The following is a 21,182-nucleotide window of genomic DNA, read 5'->3' as shown; positions in this document are numbered from 1 at the left end:
TTGTAACAATCCCCTCTTCATATTACAGTAGTATCCGCCCCCCCGCCCCCAGCCAACTTGCAATAATCCTCTTGAATAATACTCTCCTTACTAAGTCTGGATTTGCTTTTTACTGGACAGAGTATGTATAGAGTGTTTGGTAGAGTGCCAAGATGCCTGATAAAGAGCAGCTATTATTATTACTATTATTATGTTTGTTAGTCTTGCCATCCCAAATCGATTGCAAATTCCTGGAGGTCAGTATCTTAAACTTTAGAGCTCTCCACAGTCTGTAGCATGATGCTGGGCATGTGACAGATCTTTAACAGATGTATACTGACTCATGAAGCTGTCAGTATCACATCTGGAAGCAACGACCCAGTATGATCTGCAGATAGTGTAAAAGACACTTGGCTATTTCAGAGAAAGAAGGTGATCAAAGAAGGATCGAGACCACCACCGGATGTCATCCTAACAGGTGCTGGGAGAACATGGCAATTCCTGTTTTCCTTCCATCTTCTCTAACACATTCAGTTGCTTTTAAACAAGAGACAGTAGAGAAGCCATGCACGAGGGAATCTCTGCTCAGAATGGTGAGCCAAGAAGTTAGCAACTTTGAGAGAACCATGTCTGAAGCATATACGTTACCCACAGGGGTTAGCAAGACTTTCCACATCTGGGCTCTGGGCAGCCATAGGGGACAAGGGGGTCGGGAGGTTGGAACGAATGCTAGAAGGCTGTTCTTTTTCCTTCAAATACAGGAGAATATTATACTCTGGAAAGTAGAAGTTATCAAACAGCGTATCCACCCCCTGCATGACTTGTGAAGAGAGAGAACTAATGATAACAGAGATCTAAAATGAGTTCACTGTGAGCCAGCCGTGATAGCAAACCTTGTATTTGTTAAAAGAGTTTTTAGATTTTGGAATGCCTCCGGCTGAAGAAAGCCTATTAATTCCACCATTCCCATAAGCTCCTTACCATTCCTGGGAGGCTGTATGACCTAGTGGTTCAAAGCAGGGTCTTTGAAATCTGTATGCCCTAAGCTCTGTGGTCTCCACTTCAATATCTGGAAAATGGACTGATAACATCTACCCTGCAAAACAGGTGTAAGAATTCTATGAGATCACGTATCATAAAGCACTGTATTTCTAGTGAGAACTCAGGAAGTCAGGGGTCAGCAGACTCTGACTCACAGGCAAATCTGTGTTCGTACGGTCCACAAGCTAAGAATGGTTTCTGCCTCCTTAAATAATTGAAAAATAAGGATAGAAAGGGAAAGGACATTTTATGATATGTGGAAAATATATAAAATTTAAATTTCAGTATCCATAAATAACATTTTTTCGGAACAGGGCAATGCCCATTCGCTTTGGTATTATCTCTGGCTGCTTTTGCTCTCGAAGGGCGTAGTTGAATAGCTGCTTCCGTGATGCATGAGCCACGGGGCCTAAAATATTTACTTCGTGGCTCTTTACAGAAAAAGTTGCCAAATCCTACCATAAATGGTAACTCTTGTTATTAAGGATGCTCTCATCCAGGGCGCCTGGTGGCTCAGTCCTTTAAGCAACTGCCTTAGGGTCAGGTCATGATCCCAGGGTCCTGGGATCGAGCCCCACATTGGGCACTTTGTTCAGCGCAGAGCCTGCTTCTCCCTCTGCCTGCCGCTCCACCTGCTTGTGTTCTCTCTCTCTCTCTCTCACTTGCTCTGTCAAATGAATAAATAAAATCTTTATTAAAAAAAAAAAAGGATGCTCTCATCCCTCATGGCCTTGCCCAGCAGCTCCCTCCTCAATGAAGCTTTCTTTGTCTAATCATCCTGATATCATCTGGTCCTTATCTGATCCTTAAAAAAAAAAAAATGATGGCCCTTAAATTTCATATATCTGTCTTATCTCCTGTACAAGATAATACAGCCTTTGAATGTAGGGATTACACATAATTCATTTTGGTATATTCAAAAGACCTGCACAGTACCTTGTAAATAGAGATTCAATAACTTAGTATTTGCTCTATCAAATTGAATTGAGCTCCAGTTTGGGTCTTTTGACTTTTGCTTGATGTCAACCAACTTTTTGATGGAAAGAAAGTCCTGAGAGGCTGAAGACAGAAGCACAAGTAGGGTCTAAAAAAGATCTGCACTCAAAAAAGTGAATAAATAATGGTAACAACCTCAAGATGAGTACTTGTCTCTATACACACAAAGTTTCAGCATTGGTTGCTTGTTGACGACGTTCCTTCCTACTGTTTCTGAAAGTACAGTTAGATGTGCCTCAGGGTGGAAATATATTAATATTGAATGATGAATTTTCTAATCAACCATTTTAAAGGAATCCCTTTCTCCCAGCTTCCTTGACATCACTTAAGTTCCTTGCACTGGGGGAAGATTGTGTTTTGTTAGGGGTGTGTGCACACACACACACACGTGCACAAAGGACAGACATCCATTCCATTGTGTGGCTTTATTTGACATTAGACTGAATTGTTCTCCAGTAGACTTGTTACCATAGGAATGAAAATTAAATCCAAGCTTTAGAAAAATATAGGATTCATGACTTACTATATCTGAAGTGACTTATTTTTTGTATTTCTCAGTGGGTTTTTGATTCTGGATTAATATAAGGAAAAGATACCCCTAGGGTCTTGCTGATACCTAGGAGTGATTTGGTTTTTCTCTTTTCTGTGAAAATAAAAAAAGAATCTAGAAATCCTAGCACTCTGTCGGTACTAACCCCTAAGTATTATAAATCGTAATTCGAGACGTAGAATGAAGGTCCTTAAATGCTGCCGTTTATATACTGCCCACCCTTGCAAGTACCATCCATGTAGTGCTGCATTTCAGGGAGAAATATTTTGTAACTAGAAGGGTTGGCTCGGGATCAAAATTTAATCTTATTCCACTAGTGTAGCATTTTTATTTGAAATAGTTAAAACTCAGCATAATCAACAGCATCTTTTCTACCTATTTGTCCCCTAATATTAATAAAAAGATCACCCAACTGCTGGAGAGTTGGGTTGCCGGGTTTGAGGGTCACCTTGGGACCATAGGGACCATGTCATTCTGAACTAGTATGCTACCACCAAGGAGGCCTGAGAGGCCACCATTAGGCCAATGAGCCACGTCTTTGGACTGATCATCATGCCTCAAATCTGTACATGGAAGCATGTTCTCACAAACTAATTACCAATTTAGCATTGTCTTTTCCTCCCTGAGACTATCAGGGACTCTGGGCTCTAGTACTGAAGCGGTGGGTCAGCCACATTCCCGCTCCACTCCCTCCTGCCATCTTGGGCAGGCAGCTCAGTCCTGGCAGAGGCCTGGACTCAGGCATGGCTTCCTCAGCAGAGCCCTTCCTCAATCCTAGCTTTGTTTCCCCACAATGTGGGGGACTTCTGATCCCTTAACTGTATCGAAGCAGACCTCCTGGCAGCCTTGGTGGGTTAATTCCTGCAGATCCAAACCCACAAGTTTAGTCCTCGCTTACTACTGAGCGCTCTTGTCCTGTCTCTAGCTCATGAGGACCCTGTTCTGTTTTTGAGCATTGATGTTTGTGTACTTGCTTTTCATTCATTTTGTGTGTATTGAGTGCCTCCTGGGTGCCAAGACTGTGCTAGGTCGTGGGACTATAATGGTGAACAATGGCTACCATTGAGAGCTAAGATGATGGAAGCTGGGCTAACAGTTTTACGTGTATTATCCCATTTAACTCTCAGATAAGTTATGTTGTTAACCAATTTAACACATAAGGAAACTAGCCCAAAGAGTTTAAGCATCTTACAGTATGTTCCAGAGCTCTGAATTTGAGCCCAGGCCTAACTGCCTCCTCTCGTGAGATAAGGAATTCTGGGTGAAGACTGTCTTTGCCAGCGGGGTGGTGGCCTGGGATATATGATCTACTTACAGTGCCTGTCTCGGCTGCTTACTCTGAGACACGTGGACCTGCTGCACCCCTCTCTGGCCTTCCCTTCGTTTTCAAGACCAGACATCTGCTTTTCTGCTTTCATCGGTACAATATCAAAGGTCCCAGAGACGGGTCTCCTCATAGACCATGTCCTCACACACTGTTGGGTCTGGGAGCTTCTGTTGGCTCAGTCGCTGAGCAAGGCCATTTCTGTCTGTCTGGCTGGCTGGCTGTTTGCTGCTGTTCTCCATCAATGGTTAGTTTATCTACTAAAATAAGAAAATTGAGTGTGTGCACAAGAAAGAAGTAGACCTTAAGGGAGACCGTGGTGTCGGGCTTTAACGGCCAGAGTGACAGGGTGGGGACGCCTGGGTGGCTCAGTTGCTTAAGCATCCAGCTCTTGACTTTGGCTCATGACCTGAGGGTCGTGAGATGGAGCCCTGCATCAGGCTGTGTGCTGGGCAAGGAGCCTGCTTAGGACTCTCCCTCTGCGCCTCCCCCCAAGCTCTCTCTCTCTCTCTAAAAACAAACAAACAAAAAAAAAACCAAAGGGACAAGATGACCATCTTTACAGGGGATGACAGCTGGCCCTGCTACATGAAACCCTCTTTCTTCCTTGGCAGGGCCTATTCAGAAACTGCACTGGTCATTTTAACACTTGTAATTGTTTTAATACCTGCTATTGCTATACGTATGCAGGGAAGTAAGGCAGAATCACAGTGTCACCTTGGTTGAACGTAATGATAACGTTCTCTTTATGATATTTGAATGAGAGGAGTTAATAATGGAATGTGTTGATGTGCACACACCTCGGTCCTCATTGTCTGAAAGAGACCCTGAGACCCGGCTTCCGCATCTGCCCCTCACTTGATTGTCCCCCAAACAGAATTGTCCACAAGGGTGTTGCCTCCTTCTCACGTTTTCATCAATTCCTTTCTCTATGAGATGAACTCGCATGACTGAGTAGATCCATTCTTGGTCGAGAGTATAAAAGTTTCCTGACTTTTCTCATTACCGCCTAAGTAGGACTGACCACACAGTGCTTTCTGTCTGACAAAATCCAGGAAGCAGAGTCTATAGATGGCCCATGATGGACGCTGCTGCTGGTGGCGTTCTCCTTCTCAGGGTCAGTGCGCGGTCCTCTCGGCTGGGGAGCACGCTCAGTTACTTCTGGAACAGTTCAGGCCAATGTCATCAGAGTCTGAATCAGTAGTTTTCAAATTAGGCTGCTTGCACCCCAGGGCTCTGAGTAGATGCTTGAATGGCTCCATAAACAATAGAGTTGTTTATTTTTACCAAACAATAATGATGCCCCATGCCTAGGAGTCCATTCCCCACTCTTATCTCTTTTACATATTAGGGTGACTTGAAGAATTTGTAAGAAGTGTTCTGACAATATTTGTAAAATGAATTATTCCTGTTTAGGTTGGTGAATCCCAACATGTTATCTGAGGACTGCCGTGTTATCCGCAGTCAGAATCATTTTGGTGTGCCGGATAGAATGCACGTCCCGGCCCTGCTGCTCCACTGACTTAGTGGAAGACGGAGAAGATGAGGTTGCAGAATTAATAGAAGTTTAACAGTTGGCTATTAAAGGGGATTCGGAGCCCTTCTGAAGCACTCCCCCTGCTGGAATGTCCCTGACAGTGACTGTCTTGCTTCCACGGGAACATTTCTACTAGCCCAGAGCCCACTGTCTCCCAGGCTGCCCATCTTACTCTGTATCACTTGTAAGTCCTTATAAAACTTGTCCCTGAAGGAATCAAGAGTCTTCCTTCAGTCTCCCTCAGCCCCGCGAAGTGGATTTCAAAACTTCCTCTTGGGTGTGCCCAGAGCCCGTCTCCGAAACCTCTAACGTCACTCCTCGTCATATCAGTGTCTGCTTTTCTACCCACTCCTTACCTCACACACGGGGAAAATGAGCTTATAAAAAGACGTAGCTGTGTACATTAGCGCTGAGTACTCTGCCTGACATACAGTAGGCACCCAACGAAGATTTGAGATTCAGTAAACTCATTTCCTCTTATTTCCTTCCTTGGATCTTAATCGTGCCCTCTGAAATGTACAGAAATTCATGTGATCCCACTTTGTGTGACATCCCTTCAAATATATGGAGAGAGAGCTCCCAAGCCTGTTTCCAGGTCTTCTCGTATCCATTCCAGACTCTCCCAGTTGTTGATATGACACCGTGTCCGCGTGCCCTGGGATCCTGACTGCCCTCCCAAGTGTCAGAGTGGCTCTCCACTCACGTCACCCAGAAGTTAACCATCTCATGTGGCTTGACATGGCGCTGTTTCTGTCCCTCGCCTTGGTCATCACACTGTCAAACACAATCTGAGATTACATCCATGTGCCACGCGTTGCCAGCCTCTTCATCTTGTAACCCTTGCTTGCCCATACATCTGGTTCTTTCCACCACTGGCAGCCAGGCTGAGCCACTGAGGCTCCCTCACAGACCAGTGTGGGTTGCAGCTCTGGGTGAAACCACATCTCATAAGAAGAGTTTGATGAAGTCTGGATGGGCAGCTGCAGCGGCCATAGTGTCTTAGAATAGAGCATGGGTCACTGAGAGGTGAAAAGGGCCTGGTCCACTCAGCACATTTTAAACTCGAGAGATGAGGACCAAGAGGTGAGGGACTTCAGCGGAATCCAAATCACCACGAGGAGCCACAGTCTGTTTAAGCGGGCGGCTCCAACGGGCAGGGACGCAGCATAAATTTCAGTGAGGCAAAGCTAAGTGGTAACGGACTTTCAGTTCTGTCATATATAGTTAATTTGCAGAATAAATTGGTCAGGGCAGCAAAAGGATTTAACATCCAAATTCATTTGAAAAACAGAAGCTAGATGAGTATCAAGAGGAAAATGGAGACCGTTACAACATTCCCTTGCTGGTTGGAGTAGTATTATTATTGAATAATATTTTTATTAAAAATTTCTAGACCGTTTGGTAGTTAAAGATATTTATAAGCCAGACTCTACAGTGTCTCAGCAAGGCATCGAATCTCCCACCGTGGACCACATAAGCCCCAGGAGGCTCCCACCTGCATGTAACTCATGTCTGCATCCTGGCCACACACACACACACACACTCTGCACAGCCAGGCTCTTGTCATGTGGGACCAAGGCAAAGACTGGTCACATGTCAGTTCTGCCATTTCAGACCTGTCAAGGAGTTTCTCTCGATTATGCTTGTCTTGTCCAGATTTGAAGCCAGAAAGAAAAGAGTTGACGAGGCCTGAGCTGGAGCTTATAGGGCAGGAGACCCAGTACATGGAGGAAGAGGTCGAAGGAGTCACACAGAGAGTGTCCCTGAGGGGATGGTTCTGGCAAAGCGAAGGGGACTCATGGGCACCCGGTAGCTGGGAAACAGTGCTGCCTGGTAAGTAGAGGGCAGCATCATTCATTCCATGCTGGATCAGACTGGAAGCTCAGAGAGACCCCCAGTGGAGCCCTCCACATTAGCAGAGGCCCACGGCGGGGCCGAGAGCTCTCTGTTTCTCTCTGGCCCAGCTTCCTCTCTCTCCTTGGGCCTGGGCTACTCCCCGGAGCCATCCTGGCTCCTTCTAGGGGAGGGCCCTGCGAAGGCGGGGAACTTCTGCGCTGGAGTGGTCTGAGATGCACGCTTGGCTTCTCAGCTCGGCTTCCCAGACAGGAAACACAGAACTGGGGGACGGGGGAAGGCTTAATCTCCAGACAAGTGCACAGGAGGCTCTTTGCTGGGAGCCCGCTGAGCGTGCCCACTCACTCACGTGGTCTCTCTGCTAATGGAGATTTGCAAAGAGCCATGCCGCAGGTGTTCCTCATTTTCACCTCTCTCTAAGCCTGGTCCTCCCCCTCCCTCCCCACACCGCTCTGTCTGGCGAATCAGCAGGGATAATCCCATGAAGCTCGGCACATCCGGAAGGCTGTGACTCTGAATCTCTATGTCAGGTTTATTTTGATGTTGACAGGAAGCACACAGCTGCAGTGGGGCCTCGGGACGCAGAGGGAGCCAGACACTTCTTCTTTCTTCTCGTTGCCTGGTGCCCTGGGAGGAAGTCCAGCAGGTGAATGGCCAGCTCCCGAGTGCCCAGCAAATGAATCGTCACTGGCGGTGGGTCAAGGGAGGGCTCACCGGGTGATGAAGGGTGATGAAGGGGTCAAGGGAGGGCTCACCGGGTGATGAAGCCACAATGCTGAAGCCTAAGGACATTGCAGTGGGCTGAGCGGTTGTCCCCCTAAAATTCATGCCCACCTGGACCCTCAGAACGTGACCTTATTTGGAAATAGGTTGTCTGCCGATATAATTAAGATGAAGTTATCTTGGACTTACGGTGGACCCCAAATCCAATAACTGCTGTGCTTAGAAGGGAGAGGGAGATCTGGACACCCAGGAAAAGGCCACGGAACAACTGAGGCCAGGACTGGAGCAGCACAACTCCAAGCCGAGAGTCTCCAAGAAATACCAAGAGCTACTCAAAGATGGAGGAGGTGAGGAAGGATCCTTCCCAAGAGCCTGCAGAGGGAGTGTGGCCTTGCCGACACCGTGACGTTGGACTTTCTGCCTCCGGAGCTGGAGGAACTAATTGATGTTGTTAGAAGCCACTCCGTTGTGGTGACTTGTTTGGGCAGCCCTAGGAAATGAAGGGGGAGGATTTCATAAGAACAAAAACCTTGGGGGCACCCCACGGAGTTGCATGAATGGTGTCTGGTGAATGAAGAATGGGACTGTAAGAAGCCAATGAAAAAAATGGAATCATGTCAACATTGCAGAAGGGGGGTGTTCAACAGTGTACCCCTATATTTATGACACGTTAGCCAAGGCTGAGGAAACAGCTATGGGGTACCAAGTGCTGGGCTCTAGGGACACACAGGTGAGTAAGACTCCATCCTGGAGGCGAGTAGGACAGACAAGGTATAATTCCAAATCTGTTTGACATAATGCTAGGCTGCTCTGGACACAGGCTCCAAGTACCGCTGGAATTACTTCTAGTAGGGACGACGGGAGCAGAGAGGCACATGGTGAACATACAGGGAAGGAAGGAAGGCAGGAAGGAAGGAGGGAGGGAGGAAGGAAGGAAGGAAGGAGGAAAGGAGGGAGGAAGGGAGGAAGGAAGGAGGAAGGAAGGAAAGAAGGAGGAAGGAAGGGAGGGAGGAAGGAAGGAAGGAAGGAAAAGACAGACTCTTTGAGTGTGTGAGGGGAACAGTGGTATCAGCCCAGTCTCTCATACCCGGCACACGTGTGCACTTACTAAACGCTTCCAGATCACTCCCCCCCTCCACACTTCAGGTTTCCTGGCCTGGCGTCTATGGTGAATCCTAAGGAGGCTTTGGGGTGCAGACTTGAGGAGTTGCAGGCAAAAAGAGACCAGAGAGAGCTAAAATCCCTCTCCTTCTTGCCATCCCTATTTGTTGAACGCATACCGAGTGCCAGGCATTGGGTGAGAACCGCGACAGCCCCAGCAAAACGTCAGGTAGCTTCTTGTGCACTGGGGGCTAGCAGTCTAGCTGATTAGAAGGGTTCATTGCTGAAGAAAAGCTGTAGGGCTTACTCAGAATTCTTGGATTTTATTTTTGATCCTCTTGAGACACATGGGCTGTGTAGAGATGGGTCTCCGGGCATCTCGGTGGGTCACCGAGCTTTCGTCTTTTTTCCCTCTTTACACGAACTTGAAGATGAACAGGTGCAGTGGGAGTCACTGCCAGGCAAAGCCTGTCTTTGTGTTTTTATTAATCCCTTGGCACATGCTGCTTTGCCACTTTTCGGACTCAACCTCTCCTCCTAAATGGACCGTCGCTATTACTGACCAAAGCAGAGGCTGACAGAGGCTTTGGTGAGTTCTGGTCAGAGGTCTGGTCAGTTTGTGATTCAGCTAACCGTCTCCATGCCAAAGAGGACTCAAAACATTCGGCAAAGACAAAGTGCTGAGCGCACACCAAAACTCCAGCTTCCCATGAGCCTAATTAGCCAAAAGCCTCAACCACACAATTATTTGTTTGACAGCACGCCCATTAAGGGGGGGACAATCTTAAGAAAATGTAACCTTATGCTATTGATCAACTTTTAAAAGCCTTCTGGGGTCTCTATACCATTTTATTTCCATCTCCTACAGCTTCCAAGTCTGCATGGTCATAATTGATGAACAGAATGATCACCTGGAGGGGCCTTGGGGAGAGGTTTAATTCTGCTTGGTAGGCAGTGCTTCACGAGGCAGGCAGAGAATTGGAAAACTGCATTTTTAGAGAAGAAAAATGTCAACAAGAATTGGAGGAAAAGTAAGCATTTTCTGGCAAAGTATCAATTAAACAAAAAATTCAATTTTCCAGAAGACACCTTTTCTGCCACCTCCCAATTAATGGTGCTTTGCTAAGGTGCCCAGTGAATAGTTGATGACTGCTAATTATTTACACTGGACCTCACCACATCCAGAGATCTTGCTCATCCTGGTTACAAAGACCATTTGCTATTTCCAGAAACTTCCCGAAGAAATACCAAAGAACTCAATCTGAAGTTTCAGAAACTTTAATTGTAGAACAAAAGATAAAGAATTTATCCTGACAAAAGGATTTCTTAAAAAAATTGTGAATTCATTTGTAGGAAAGGACAGAACATAAACCCTATGGAGTTGGGACTGTTTCTGAACGTGTCGGACAATCGCGGACCAGTGGTTTTCTAGTATTGAATCCCAAAAGCACATCCCCAAAGATGTGCTTCCTCTGAGCTAATGGGTAGTGATGAATGCACGGCTGGAAACTCGGGTGAGCGCCTGTGTACAGGCTGGGCAGGGGCCAAGGAGGAAAACCGCAGAAGACAGAGGTTTTTGTGTTTCATCCTTAGGACCATTCTCGGGGTTCAGGTGTCCCCCGACTCTTGCTGTTACAACCACTGTCCTTTTTTGCTGGGGAAGTGGGATATGCCATGCGGAATCCCCTCCACGTGCTGTCGCTCAGCTCCCAGAGCGGCCCACACCCCCACAGCGATGTGCCTCCCACCTCAGCTGCTATTCGGTGCTCATGGCCCAGAACACCAATCAGATCCTTTAGCCCCTCTGTGACGTTAGTGGCTACAACTTTCTCACATTGAGTAGTCACAGGAGAACCACCACCGTCTGCTCCTCGGTGCCACAATCGGCTCCTTTTCTTAAGCTTACGTCCTCCATCCCCAACATAAATAACCTTTGGGATGCCTGTGTGTGTTTTACACAATTCGCAAGAGGTACTTCTGCAGTATTTCCTCGAATCTTTGCAACTAGATACTCTCAAGCCAGGTCATATTTGTACCTGAAAGGAGGGGAACTTGTTCTGGATTGATGTTTCTGTTTTTAGGAGAAAAGTAGAAAAATCTCCAAAGAACCCAGGACAGCAAAGAGGGAAGTGAATTGAAATCCAGCCTGTCTCGTTAGTACCTCATCACTTTGTATACAAGTCATTATGAATGATTTATTAATTTGACAAACATTTGTAGGCATTCAATAAATATTTGCTTAATGAATTGTCGAAAGCATTAGCTACTTGTTAGGCACTGTGGGCTATGACACTGGAAGAACAAGACACAGTTTGGCCCCCAAGGAGCCCATTTGATGGTGTGACTGGTGGGCGGGTTAGGCAAGTAGACAGGCAGTGTGAGAATTAACTTTAGAGAGTACTCACTCCATCCCAGGCACCGCGAAACTCTCTTCATGGATTATGTCAGTTAATCTTTACCACAGCTTTACTAAATCAGTTCGGTTATTATCTCCTTTTTACATATGAGAAAGCCCAGGCACAGAAAGGTTAAGAAACTCACCCCAAATTGTACAGCTCACAAGGGATAAGGGCAGAAATCAATCCCAGGCTGCCTGACTCAGACCTCACTCTCTAAGCTGCTGGGCCCTGGGGGCAGCCGTGGACGAGCAGAGGAGTGGATGGTTCGAGGAGGTAAAGGATGTGAAGAATGGGTGATTGCTTGGAAGGGCAAGGGCGAACCAGCAAGGAAGCCACGACTTCCGTGTTGAGCCACGAGGAAGCCGGTGCGTTCTGCGGACTTAGCACCGTCCGGCGAGGACCAGCTTGCTGGGGACAGTGTGCAGGAATGACCGCAGCAGCTGGGGACACGTTGAGTTTGAGGTGCCTGTTGGACATTCAGGTGGATTTCAAGCAAGCTACGAATGAGGCTCTGTTATACTCACGGAAGAGGTCCTGGCTAGAGGCAAGAGAGTTGGCAGTTGTTGGAATAATGCTTTGTTCTTGCTGCTTCATTGTTTAAAGCTTTAGTAAGGGGCTAGCTGTTTACAAATGCTTTGGTTGTATTCTTTATGTTGGACTTGTTTTTAAAGTTTAAATCTATGATAGTGAGTTATTATATTCTCCCCCTTTACCCTCCCCCAAAAATATATACCCTCTGTATGTGTGTGTGTGTATATATATATATATATATATATAGAGAGAGAGAGAGAGAGAGAGAGAGAGATGATGGCTACGGATACACTTGAACTAGGTAAAGGAGTTTCCCAGATAAAGACAGAGTTACTGGCCCCAAACACTCATTGTCTCCTATAGAGAAGTAGAGAGAAGTGGCCAGTTCATGCCCTCTCCTCTTTCCCCTGATTATTAATCCATCACACTGTATTTTATTCACGTCTCAGAGACTATTTTATGGCAAGGCTAGGAGTTCAGTTTAAGTCATCCAGGGTGACTCGAACCTCTCTGTCCAAGGACGACCGAACATCCTGAGACATTGATCCAAGCCGGAGCACACAGGTGGAAGTGTGAATTCAGATAACTTCAGGACACCTGTGTGAACAGGGGTAGGCTGGGGAGGGGATGGAAGGCGGGGTGTCGCAGTCGGCCATGGCCGTGCTGCATTTACCCCATGTCAGGCTTTCTTTCCCGTAGATCCTAAGTTGTCTCCGAGAGCCGGGATCTAATTAGTTTGCATTTGATTTCTTTGCTTCCTAATGAACTACCTCTGTGGTTCTAGCTGTGATGTCATTAGCATCTCATTGCCTTGGGCACCAACTCAGGAGAGAGTTTTAAGCAGTCCCAGAATCCTACAGGAATTGTACCAATTTACCTCATAACAACTCACCCACCTCCGTGACCTGCCAGTTCCTACCAGCAAAGCAGACCCTGCATGAGGGTGGGTCAGTCACTTTCATCATCCTCGTATAGTTCCTGAGTCTAGGTGGGTCAGGATGTATACACCTAAGGCCATGGGCACATCCACAGTGAGATTCTGAACGTTGAGGATGCCAATATTCTCCTTCCACAATATTCTATTGGGGAAATTCATCCACTGTGTGCTGTAGGATACAGATTTAGCCTAAAGCAAATGGCATTTATTTATAGCAAACTGTATTTGCAAAATGCTTTGCAGTTTTGGGGTTGTTAACTACATTCCAGGTTGGCTGTTGTTCTACTTATAAGAAAGCTAAGTGTCATGGCTGGACTCCAAAGCCTCCCTGAGAGCAAGGAGATGAATTCTGCAAACAGGGATCAGAGGGGCCACACCTGGGTGTTCTCGACCAAAAGGCACCTTTGCCAATTCTAATCCTTTAAGACTTTAGTTGCAGCTTCTTTCTTATGTCCAGACACTCTGTAACTTGTTGAAATAGCATATTCGTTTTATTAAAAGACAGTGTAGTGTCTTAAAGTGATAGAGCGTTTCCACTCAGGGTCTAGAGGGCAGAAGAGGCAAGAAGTACCTACGGACTGTAGTCGGAGTGGCCATGGAGAGGGGAGCCACTGAACCATAAGGAAATGAGGTGGGGTCTCCTCCCTATGACTCTCCACACACCAGCCTCTCTCCTGCCCACTCCAACACTGAGGGGGAGTTAAAAGCAAATGTCAAAGATCAACTCTCCTGAAGCTTTTAGGATTTGAACTGCTCTTTCACTTGCCACAGACATGTTGGTTATAGGTGCTCTCTTTGGGCAAAGGGAGATTTATCTGGGCTTTCACCACCGGACTCCATCATTTTAAGGAGTATTTCCCAATTGTGTCTTTAACTGCACATGGAAAATGCATTTCCTCTTTGAAAAATCTCTCCCTCACACACAACTCTATTCTTTGCTGGAGCCTGGATGGATGGCTTCGGGAGTTCCCTGCTCATAACCTCTGTATAAATCCACCTCCTCTCGCGACAGCTCCGTACCGCATGACGAGGGGTCTGGAGGTGAACCCAGGCCCGCTTTCTGAGGACCTGAATATTTTCAGGAGAAAGAAAATAGGATTCTGGATTAAAAGAAGAGTGTGGAGGTCTGCCACCATCTTCTTTTGCATCCTCCTCCCCATGCCTCTCTTCTCCCTAACCTTGCACCTATCCGGGGCTGGAGAATATGGGGGGGGGATTCGCTGAACCTGATTTTAATTGTGATAGTCAGAAGACACCCGCCAGGGAACAGCCCCTCAAATGTTTACAGCAAGTGCAAGCCTTAATGATGGAGCGCTGGAGGGCTGGGAGGTGGTCGCTCAGCTCCACTGTGTTTGGGGACGCAGTGCCCTCTAGTGGCCGCATCTTTCTGTCAGAACGGTGCCACCGAAGTAAAGAACGGGCCGGCGTCCTACACAGGGATGTGTATGGGGTGTGTGGTGGGAGGAGCGGGTGGAGTTCCTGGGTATTTGGGGATTAAAGGTGAAAGAAAAGGAATTTGGTGGCATATTATTTTCCCCTTGAAGTAAATTTTACTCCATGTGAAGGATATCCAGGGGGATTTTAATTTTCTGTCTCTGTGTGTTTCTCCTTGGGATCCATTTTATAGAATTATGTTACTCATTAATTTTTTACTATTTCATTGAAAAAATGGTACCACAACGTTTTTAAAGTAGCCAGGTATTACTTCTCCGTTCGTTTTTCTGTAGTGCCAAAGTGGCCACACAGAATTCATCGCAGATACTTCCTCTCACAGAAGTCATTTTAGACTTGATATCCCCATCTAGTGGTCATTTCATGGGAACTCTCTCCCAGCCCAGGCTGAATCCTTTCTCAGCAAGGACCGCTGTGGGTTGATGAAATGCCTCTGACTGTAAGAGTCATGAGGGTCCTCCAAGAGACCCTCAAGCTTTCTGGCAGGGTTTGCACAGAAAAATTTTTTAAACTTTGCCTTGAAAAGAAACACTGTGTCTTTTCTGATTTTTTTTTAATTTCATTCACTTTCCCAGTGAAAGAAGGCCTGTTTTTCTAGAGATCATTTCAAGAATCCAAGACCTCATTCACCTCACTTGTCTCTGGCTGGTCCTTAGAGCCTGTTGAAGAAGATGGAGGCCTGGCGAGGGGCTGGTGAGGAGAGTCCTGCTAGACTGAACTCACTTTACAAATACTCCCAGCCACGGGGTTGACCAGGTGCCTGAACCTGAATGTCAGTCAAGATTTACATGTGGCTCTGAGTGACTCTGGGGCTGGCTGGTGTGGGCTCCTGGGCCTCCTGTTTGATAACATCATTCTTCGCTTTGGTGGGTGCAAGTTATGCAGTTCTTATAACTAGGAAAGTCTTCAGTTCAACTCTGGGTTTGTTATTAAACAAATAGCAAATGTGAAATAAATTAGATCTCACACTTACAGTCACAGAGTGAGTGCTCTGCGTTACTGCGCAGAAGGAGTCCTGTGTCAGTGTGGCTTCTGGATGACGATGCCTCATCCGCATAATGAGGATGTTCGTCTGGGAAACAACCGTGTTGAAACGTCGCAGGACGTTTCCAAATGGGCTCATAGCAAACATGAGGGAGAAGAGCAGAGAGCTCCCTGGACCCTACCAGACAGAACCCTGTGAGAACATCAGTGAGTTGTAGCTCACAGTCACCTTCTGAAACCTCTTTGCAAACCATTCCAGCCATATCCCCCAAAGATCTCACCCATCAAGTGCCACATTCCTGAGAAGTCCAGGAGGACCAGAATGAATGCTCTGTATCTGCCCCTTGTTTCCAGAAGCCCAGTGGTCTCCATGAAATTGTTTCATATCCGGGCCTGTAGCTGTGTCATGACGGGTCTGGGATCTCTTACAGAGCCCAAGGGCTTTGGTCAGAGGACTGTACTTCCATCTTTATCTAGCATGAATAAGTTAGATGGGAAATCATGAAGGCCTGGAAGACAAATACCAAGCCGTGTTTTCTTCCACAGGGAACAAAGTATTACTTATTTTCAGCTAGGCATTCCTCATCTTTGTCACCAAAAATAAACCAAGAATTTCTCTAACTACCTTTCACTCATCAATCAAGGGCGTTATAAATCCCTTTCTTTGGAGTGCTGTGGAGTGCCCAAACTCCCTCCTGTCTTCCATGCATTGATGAATCATGAGGCAGGAAAGTCCTCTTCCTCCCCAATGACTTAAAGGCTGACAAAACTGGATTCAAATCCCAGCGCTTACAGCATACTAGCTGTGCCATCTTAAGGCTCTTGACCTCACTTTCCTCCTCCATAAAATGGGTGCAATAGTAGAATTGCAGGCAGAGAATTCTTGTAAGGGTTGAAGGAGGACTGCAACAGATCTCACTTCGTAGTTTAGGTAAATCTCACCTACAGTTATGATTAAAATTCTCATGATGATGACTGGACGTGCACTGGCCACTCTGTTGCCATGTATTCATCACACGCTAGAGGTAGGCACATTGAATATCTTCCTTTTATGGTGGAAGAAGCAGAGCCCTGGAATGCCCCCTGTTGTTACTGTTTGGATTATTGACGACAGTCGTAGATCGTCACAGACACGGCAGACGCATCCCTCGGAGGGGATTGGTGCAGCTGAGGAGTCTCCAAAAGGAAACCACCGCTCTCACATTTGGAAGGGCTGTTTCCAACTCTAATAGGTTACAGGGAGGACGCGTTCCCCACATTGACGGGGACGGCAGAATCACATCCCTAACGTGTCTGGGACATTCCTAGGATATGACTCCAGCACTCAGGGGCCAGGAGATCACACAAGACCTTGCTCTTTTGCCTGCCTCATTGTTCCTTTTCACTTTGTGTCTGGCAGGCAACTCCCCATCCGACGAGTCAGAGGAGCGGGAAAGAGACCCCAAGGTGCTGACGTTCCCAGAATACATCGCCAGCCTGTCAGAGTCTGGCACCAAGCGCATGGCAGCTGGAGTCCGCATGGAATGCCAGAGCAAGGGACGATGTCCCTCCTCCTGCCCCCTGTGTCATGTGACATCCAGCCCTGACACTCCTGCTGAGCCAGTTCTGCTGGAGGTGACCAGAGCAGCCCCCATCTATGAACTGGTGACCAACAACCAGACCCAGAGGGTAAGAGGCCTGGGACCCAGGGGACTCAGCGAAGCATCAGCAACAACAGAGGGCCTTCCAAATGGTCTTGGGGGGAGGTGGTGACAGGGTGTAGTTGAGCTCCGTGCTAGAATTTGGATACTGAGACTTTTTGTTTAGCTAATCCAGACACATAATTTGCTTAGATTTGCATGTTTGCATATTAAGTCACATCAGTGCATACACAGCACCCATGGTCATGGCGCCCGAGTCACAACTCAGCATTTGTGTAGATTCTTGAGCAACAAGGGCTGGGAGGAAGAAGGTGGATCAGGAGGCGTGGCATTCATAGTCACCAAAGTCATTGTTCAGAAAGCCTCAGGGGACAGTTATGGGGGAAGGCTGGCTCCCCGAACAGATCCCAAGCCTGGACTGGCTGCAGCAGGGACAGAAGGAGTGCATCAGGTATAGGTCCCAAAGGGAAGGGTCTGATCTTAGCCTGGGGGGGATGGTTTCCTGTCCATGGCTCTGATTCTAAGAACAAAGACCACAAAACACCACATCCATGCAAATCTTCTGCCTTATATTACACTGCGAGGTCATGACATGTCCCAACCACCCCTCCTTTCCCTGTGTGGCTCCCTTTCCAAAGATACTATGAGAAAATGAATGGACCCAAAGGGATGAACGAGAACTGTGGCAGAGACAGGGAGTGGCTTAGGTCATTCCTTAGCTCTCTGATCTCCTCAAGGAGAGAAAGAACAGAGTCGGTCACAACACACACAACTACAACGATGATGACAATGACAAGAATAAAAACACAAAAGCTCAGAGTGTGGGGCTTCTGACACTACAGGCAAAGGTGACATTGAGGGACAAGGTAGCAGGGCAGAGAGCTCCTTACCTGCCTGAGACCTGTGCCCATTCATGTAGGATGATAATTGCTTTCTCTTTCCTCTTTTAAGGGACACCTGGTGTGTCACAGTTGTTGAGCTGTGGTGATGTTGAGCTTAGGTGATGCTCAGACCAGGAGGGATTTTTGCATGTGTGTGCTGCTTTCGCCTTTCTGCCTTTGCCAATGATAGTTCACTGAGTGTTGGAAAACAAGGTTCCTCACAGGAACAAAAGGAAAATGGTTCCTTTGGCCTATGAATTTCTTTTCATTCTCGTGGAACTGACTGGGGAAGAAGAGCTGGGGAGAAGAGACCATGGAAGGGGGGCTTGCAAGGATGACGAGAAGGACAGGTTGATGTCACCATGGAGACCCAAAGCTGCAGTGGCTTTAATCCAGTGCCCTTACCTGCCCCACTTTGTCTTCTGGGAGCACCCAAGTCTGCTGCAGCTGGTGCCCCAAGAGCTCCTGAGCACTTGCCCCGGACCAGCAGAGGCAGGGAGTAGACTCACAGCACCGCCCTATGGGACAAGGCGTGCAAAGCTGCAGAGTAGAGAAGAGCTGGGAGGGAGAGGAGGACAAAGACTTCCGGCGTCCTGCAGGGGCATCGTGGGTAAAGTGGGGAAGCTGGAGGAATTTGTGTCTTTAGCTTCTCCCTCTCTGGATCTTCTACTTGCCAGACCTTGGCGCTTCCCTGTCTCCCTGCACTGGTTTTACGAGAGGGGTTGGGAGAGATCGTCCATCTGGCCATATTTGAACATTGTAATTTCTGAACACATATACAAGGTGGCCCGAGGTGCTTCCATCACCATCCCATGTTTCTTCTCTCTCATTCCTTAGACATATTCTGTCTTCTCTGCTCATCCTCTCTGTTCCTCTGCTTTTCCTTCTAATTTTCCTTTTCCCACAAAGAATGCAGACATGAGTGAAGAAGCAAAGGAAAAGGGGTGCTAAGTCATGACACCAGTAAACTCCATGTGTGTTCTTATCTCTACCCCTCTGGTAGGTCTGGGGCCAATTGTCTCACCTCTCTTGGCCTCTTTGGCCTCCTCCTGTTGGACTAGATCATCTATGATGCCATATTTCAGTCTAGTGATTATAACCCACGAGGGGTCTCCAACCCAACATCTTCTACCCCAAACAGCTACCATTGTGCTTCAGTCTCGGTCAATGAGATTCTCTTCTACCAAGTTGCCCAAGCTCGAGGCCAAGTATGCTTCCCTGACTTTTCGTGTCTATCACCAGGGACTACAAACTGAATCCATCCTGCTGTGATTGTACCCCCAACACAGTCATCCACTATAATAGCAGGCCACCATCTTCTTGTCACAGTAGTTTCTTACTGGTTTTCCTGTGAGACCAGTCAGAGTTTTCTGTCCAATATGGACATCAGATCCTGTTGCAGCAGGCCAATTCAGTAGCTCTGCAGAAAGTCCTTAGCATATCATGATGAGGGCAGTTCATTGTCCCTTACATGGTTAGGTTGTGCCCACTCTATATTCTATCCTCTAAATTTTAACTCCTGGTACCTCCTTAAACACAACACATTTTCTGTTGTGCATCTGGCCCTTCAGACTTGTCACTCTCTTTCCCAGGAATGGCCTCTCCAACTTTTCTGCCCCCAGCAAACTCCTGCTATGACAGTACTTCCAGGTTTCAGCTCAAGCATCCACAGCTATGACAAGCCCTCCCTTATTCTCCCAGGCCAGCCCCTATTCCTTCAAGTGGCTCCCATTGTCTGTGCCCCTACATCTTCTGAAGCTGTCATGAGTTCTCACGCATTTTTTTACATATTTGTCCTATAGACTCTAAGAAGCACTCGTTCTTCTATGGAATCCCAGTGCCTAGCAGTAGCTGACACATAGCTGGCACTCCGCTGAATAAATGAATGGAATAAATAAATGGAGGAATGAACAGACAGGTGAACTTGGCCTGAAAGTTCAGCTGTTTTCCCTAAAACAAAAAAAGAACAAAAATGGGAAAATCCTTATTTCTTTTCTGGAATCAGGATTAAACTAATAACAAATGAGGATCCCCATGCAATGCCCGCCACAGTGTCGATACCAAGAAAAATGTAATTCTTTTTCTCTTCCTTTCCAAAAGGGCTCCTTCTTGATTCCCTCTTCTGCCCCATCCTACCTTCTGCAGTTACCGATAGCGCAGGATTCAGGAAGTAGGCACTTGTGGAATTGTGTGAACCGAAGGTGGAAAGTTAAAGTTTTTGAAGAAAGGTCTGTCATCATAAGTGTTGGTCCTTACTCCTCTGGGTTGAAAATCTGATCATGTTGCTCCGCTGGTTAAAGCACTTTCATGGCTTTCCCCTGCCCTTGGAATGTGACACCGCCCCTTACCATGGACCACACGGCCTCCATAACTGGCCCCCTGCCACTTGCTGAGCACCTCTTTGCCCTTAGGCTCTTAGGAACATTTTCTCAGTTGATTTTAGAGGTCAAGTTTCACCCAGGCTCAAGTCATCTCAATATTGGTTTTTCCGCCTGGAACACTTGCCCATCCTATGTGACCAGATACCTCTTGATCTATCCTTCCCAATTCAGATAACACACATCCTCATGGAGGCCTTCCCAAACCCCTCTGTGAGACTCTCCCCCCTCTTTGTCCCTCCTGTCCCAATTCAAACTTTTCCTTTGGAGCCCTTACCACCACTCCTAGTTATTGGGTTACTTATGTAACTTTCATTTGTTCGGCTCTTTATTATTTGACTGCAAGACTTATGTGGGCAGGGGCCGTATAGGTCTCATGCACCACTGTACCCTTAATGCTTAGCCCAGGAACCAGACCCTTACAGGCGCTTAGCTAGTAATTATGGATTAAAGACTGTAAGTGGGGGGCGCCTGGGTGGCGCAGTCATTAAGCGTCTGCCTTCGGCTAAGGGCGTGATCCCGGCATTCTGGGATCGAGCCCCGCATCAGGCTCCTCTGCTGGGAGCCTGCTTCTTCCTCTCCCACTCCCTGCTTGTGTTCCCTCTCTCGCTGGCTGTGTCTTTCTCTGTCAAAGAAATAAATAAAATCTTTAAAAAAAAAAAGACTGTAAGTGGGCAGCCACAATGTCCTCTTTATTCCAACTCTCTCAACCAAAGTCAGTTTTCCTAGTTTAAGAAAGTGTACTTTTGATTTGAATTTGGTTCAGTCAAGCAAAGCATGAAGTGAACACCTATGGTGCCCCGGGCTTCCTGCTGGGAGCCGGCAGAGAATCAGTCACATGGAGCCCAAGTTCTGCTGTGGCCCCCCCTCACCAG

At 47.1% G+C, this 21,182-nt stretch overlaps 1 protein-coding gene across 2 annotated transcripts in view; it reads left to right on the top strand.

Moving 5' to 3' along the window:
- ASTN1 (astrotactin 1) overlaps positions 1-21,182 on the top strand; it is a 305,257-nt gene that overhangs the window by 257,163 nt on the left and 26,912 nt on the right. For both annotated transcript variants that reach the window (XM_034666761.1, XM_034666760.1), the window contains exon 17: positions 16,808-17,076. In XM_034666761.1, coding sequence (XP_034522652.1) covers positions 16,808-17,076 — 269 coding nt within the window. The remainder of the gene's footprint in view (positions 1-16,807; positions 17,077-21,182) is intronic.

This window comes from Ailuropoda melanoleuca, chromosome 8 (assembly GCF_002007445.2).
Source record: "Ailuropoda melanoleuca isolate Jingjing chromosome 8, ASM200744v2, whole genome shotgun sequence".
NCBI lineage: Eukaryota > Metazoa > Chordata > Mammalia > Carnivora > Ursidae > Ailuropoda > Ailuropoda melanoleuca.
The sequence above is the reverse complement of the archived record's forward strand: the minus strand, read 5'-3'. Positions and strand labels throughout refer to the sequence as shown.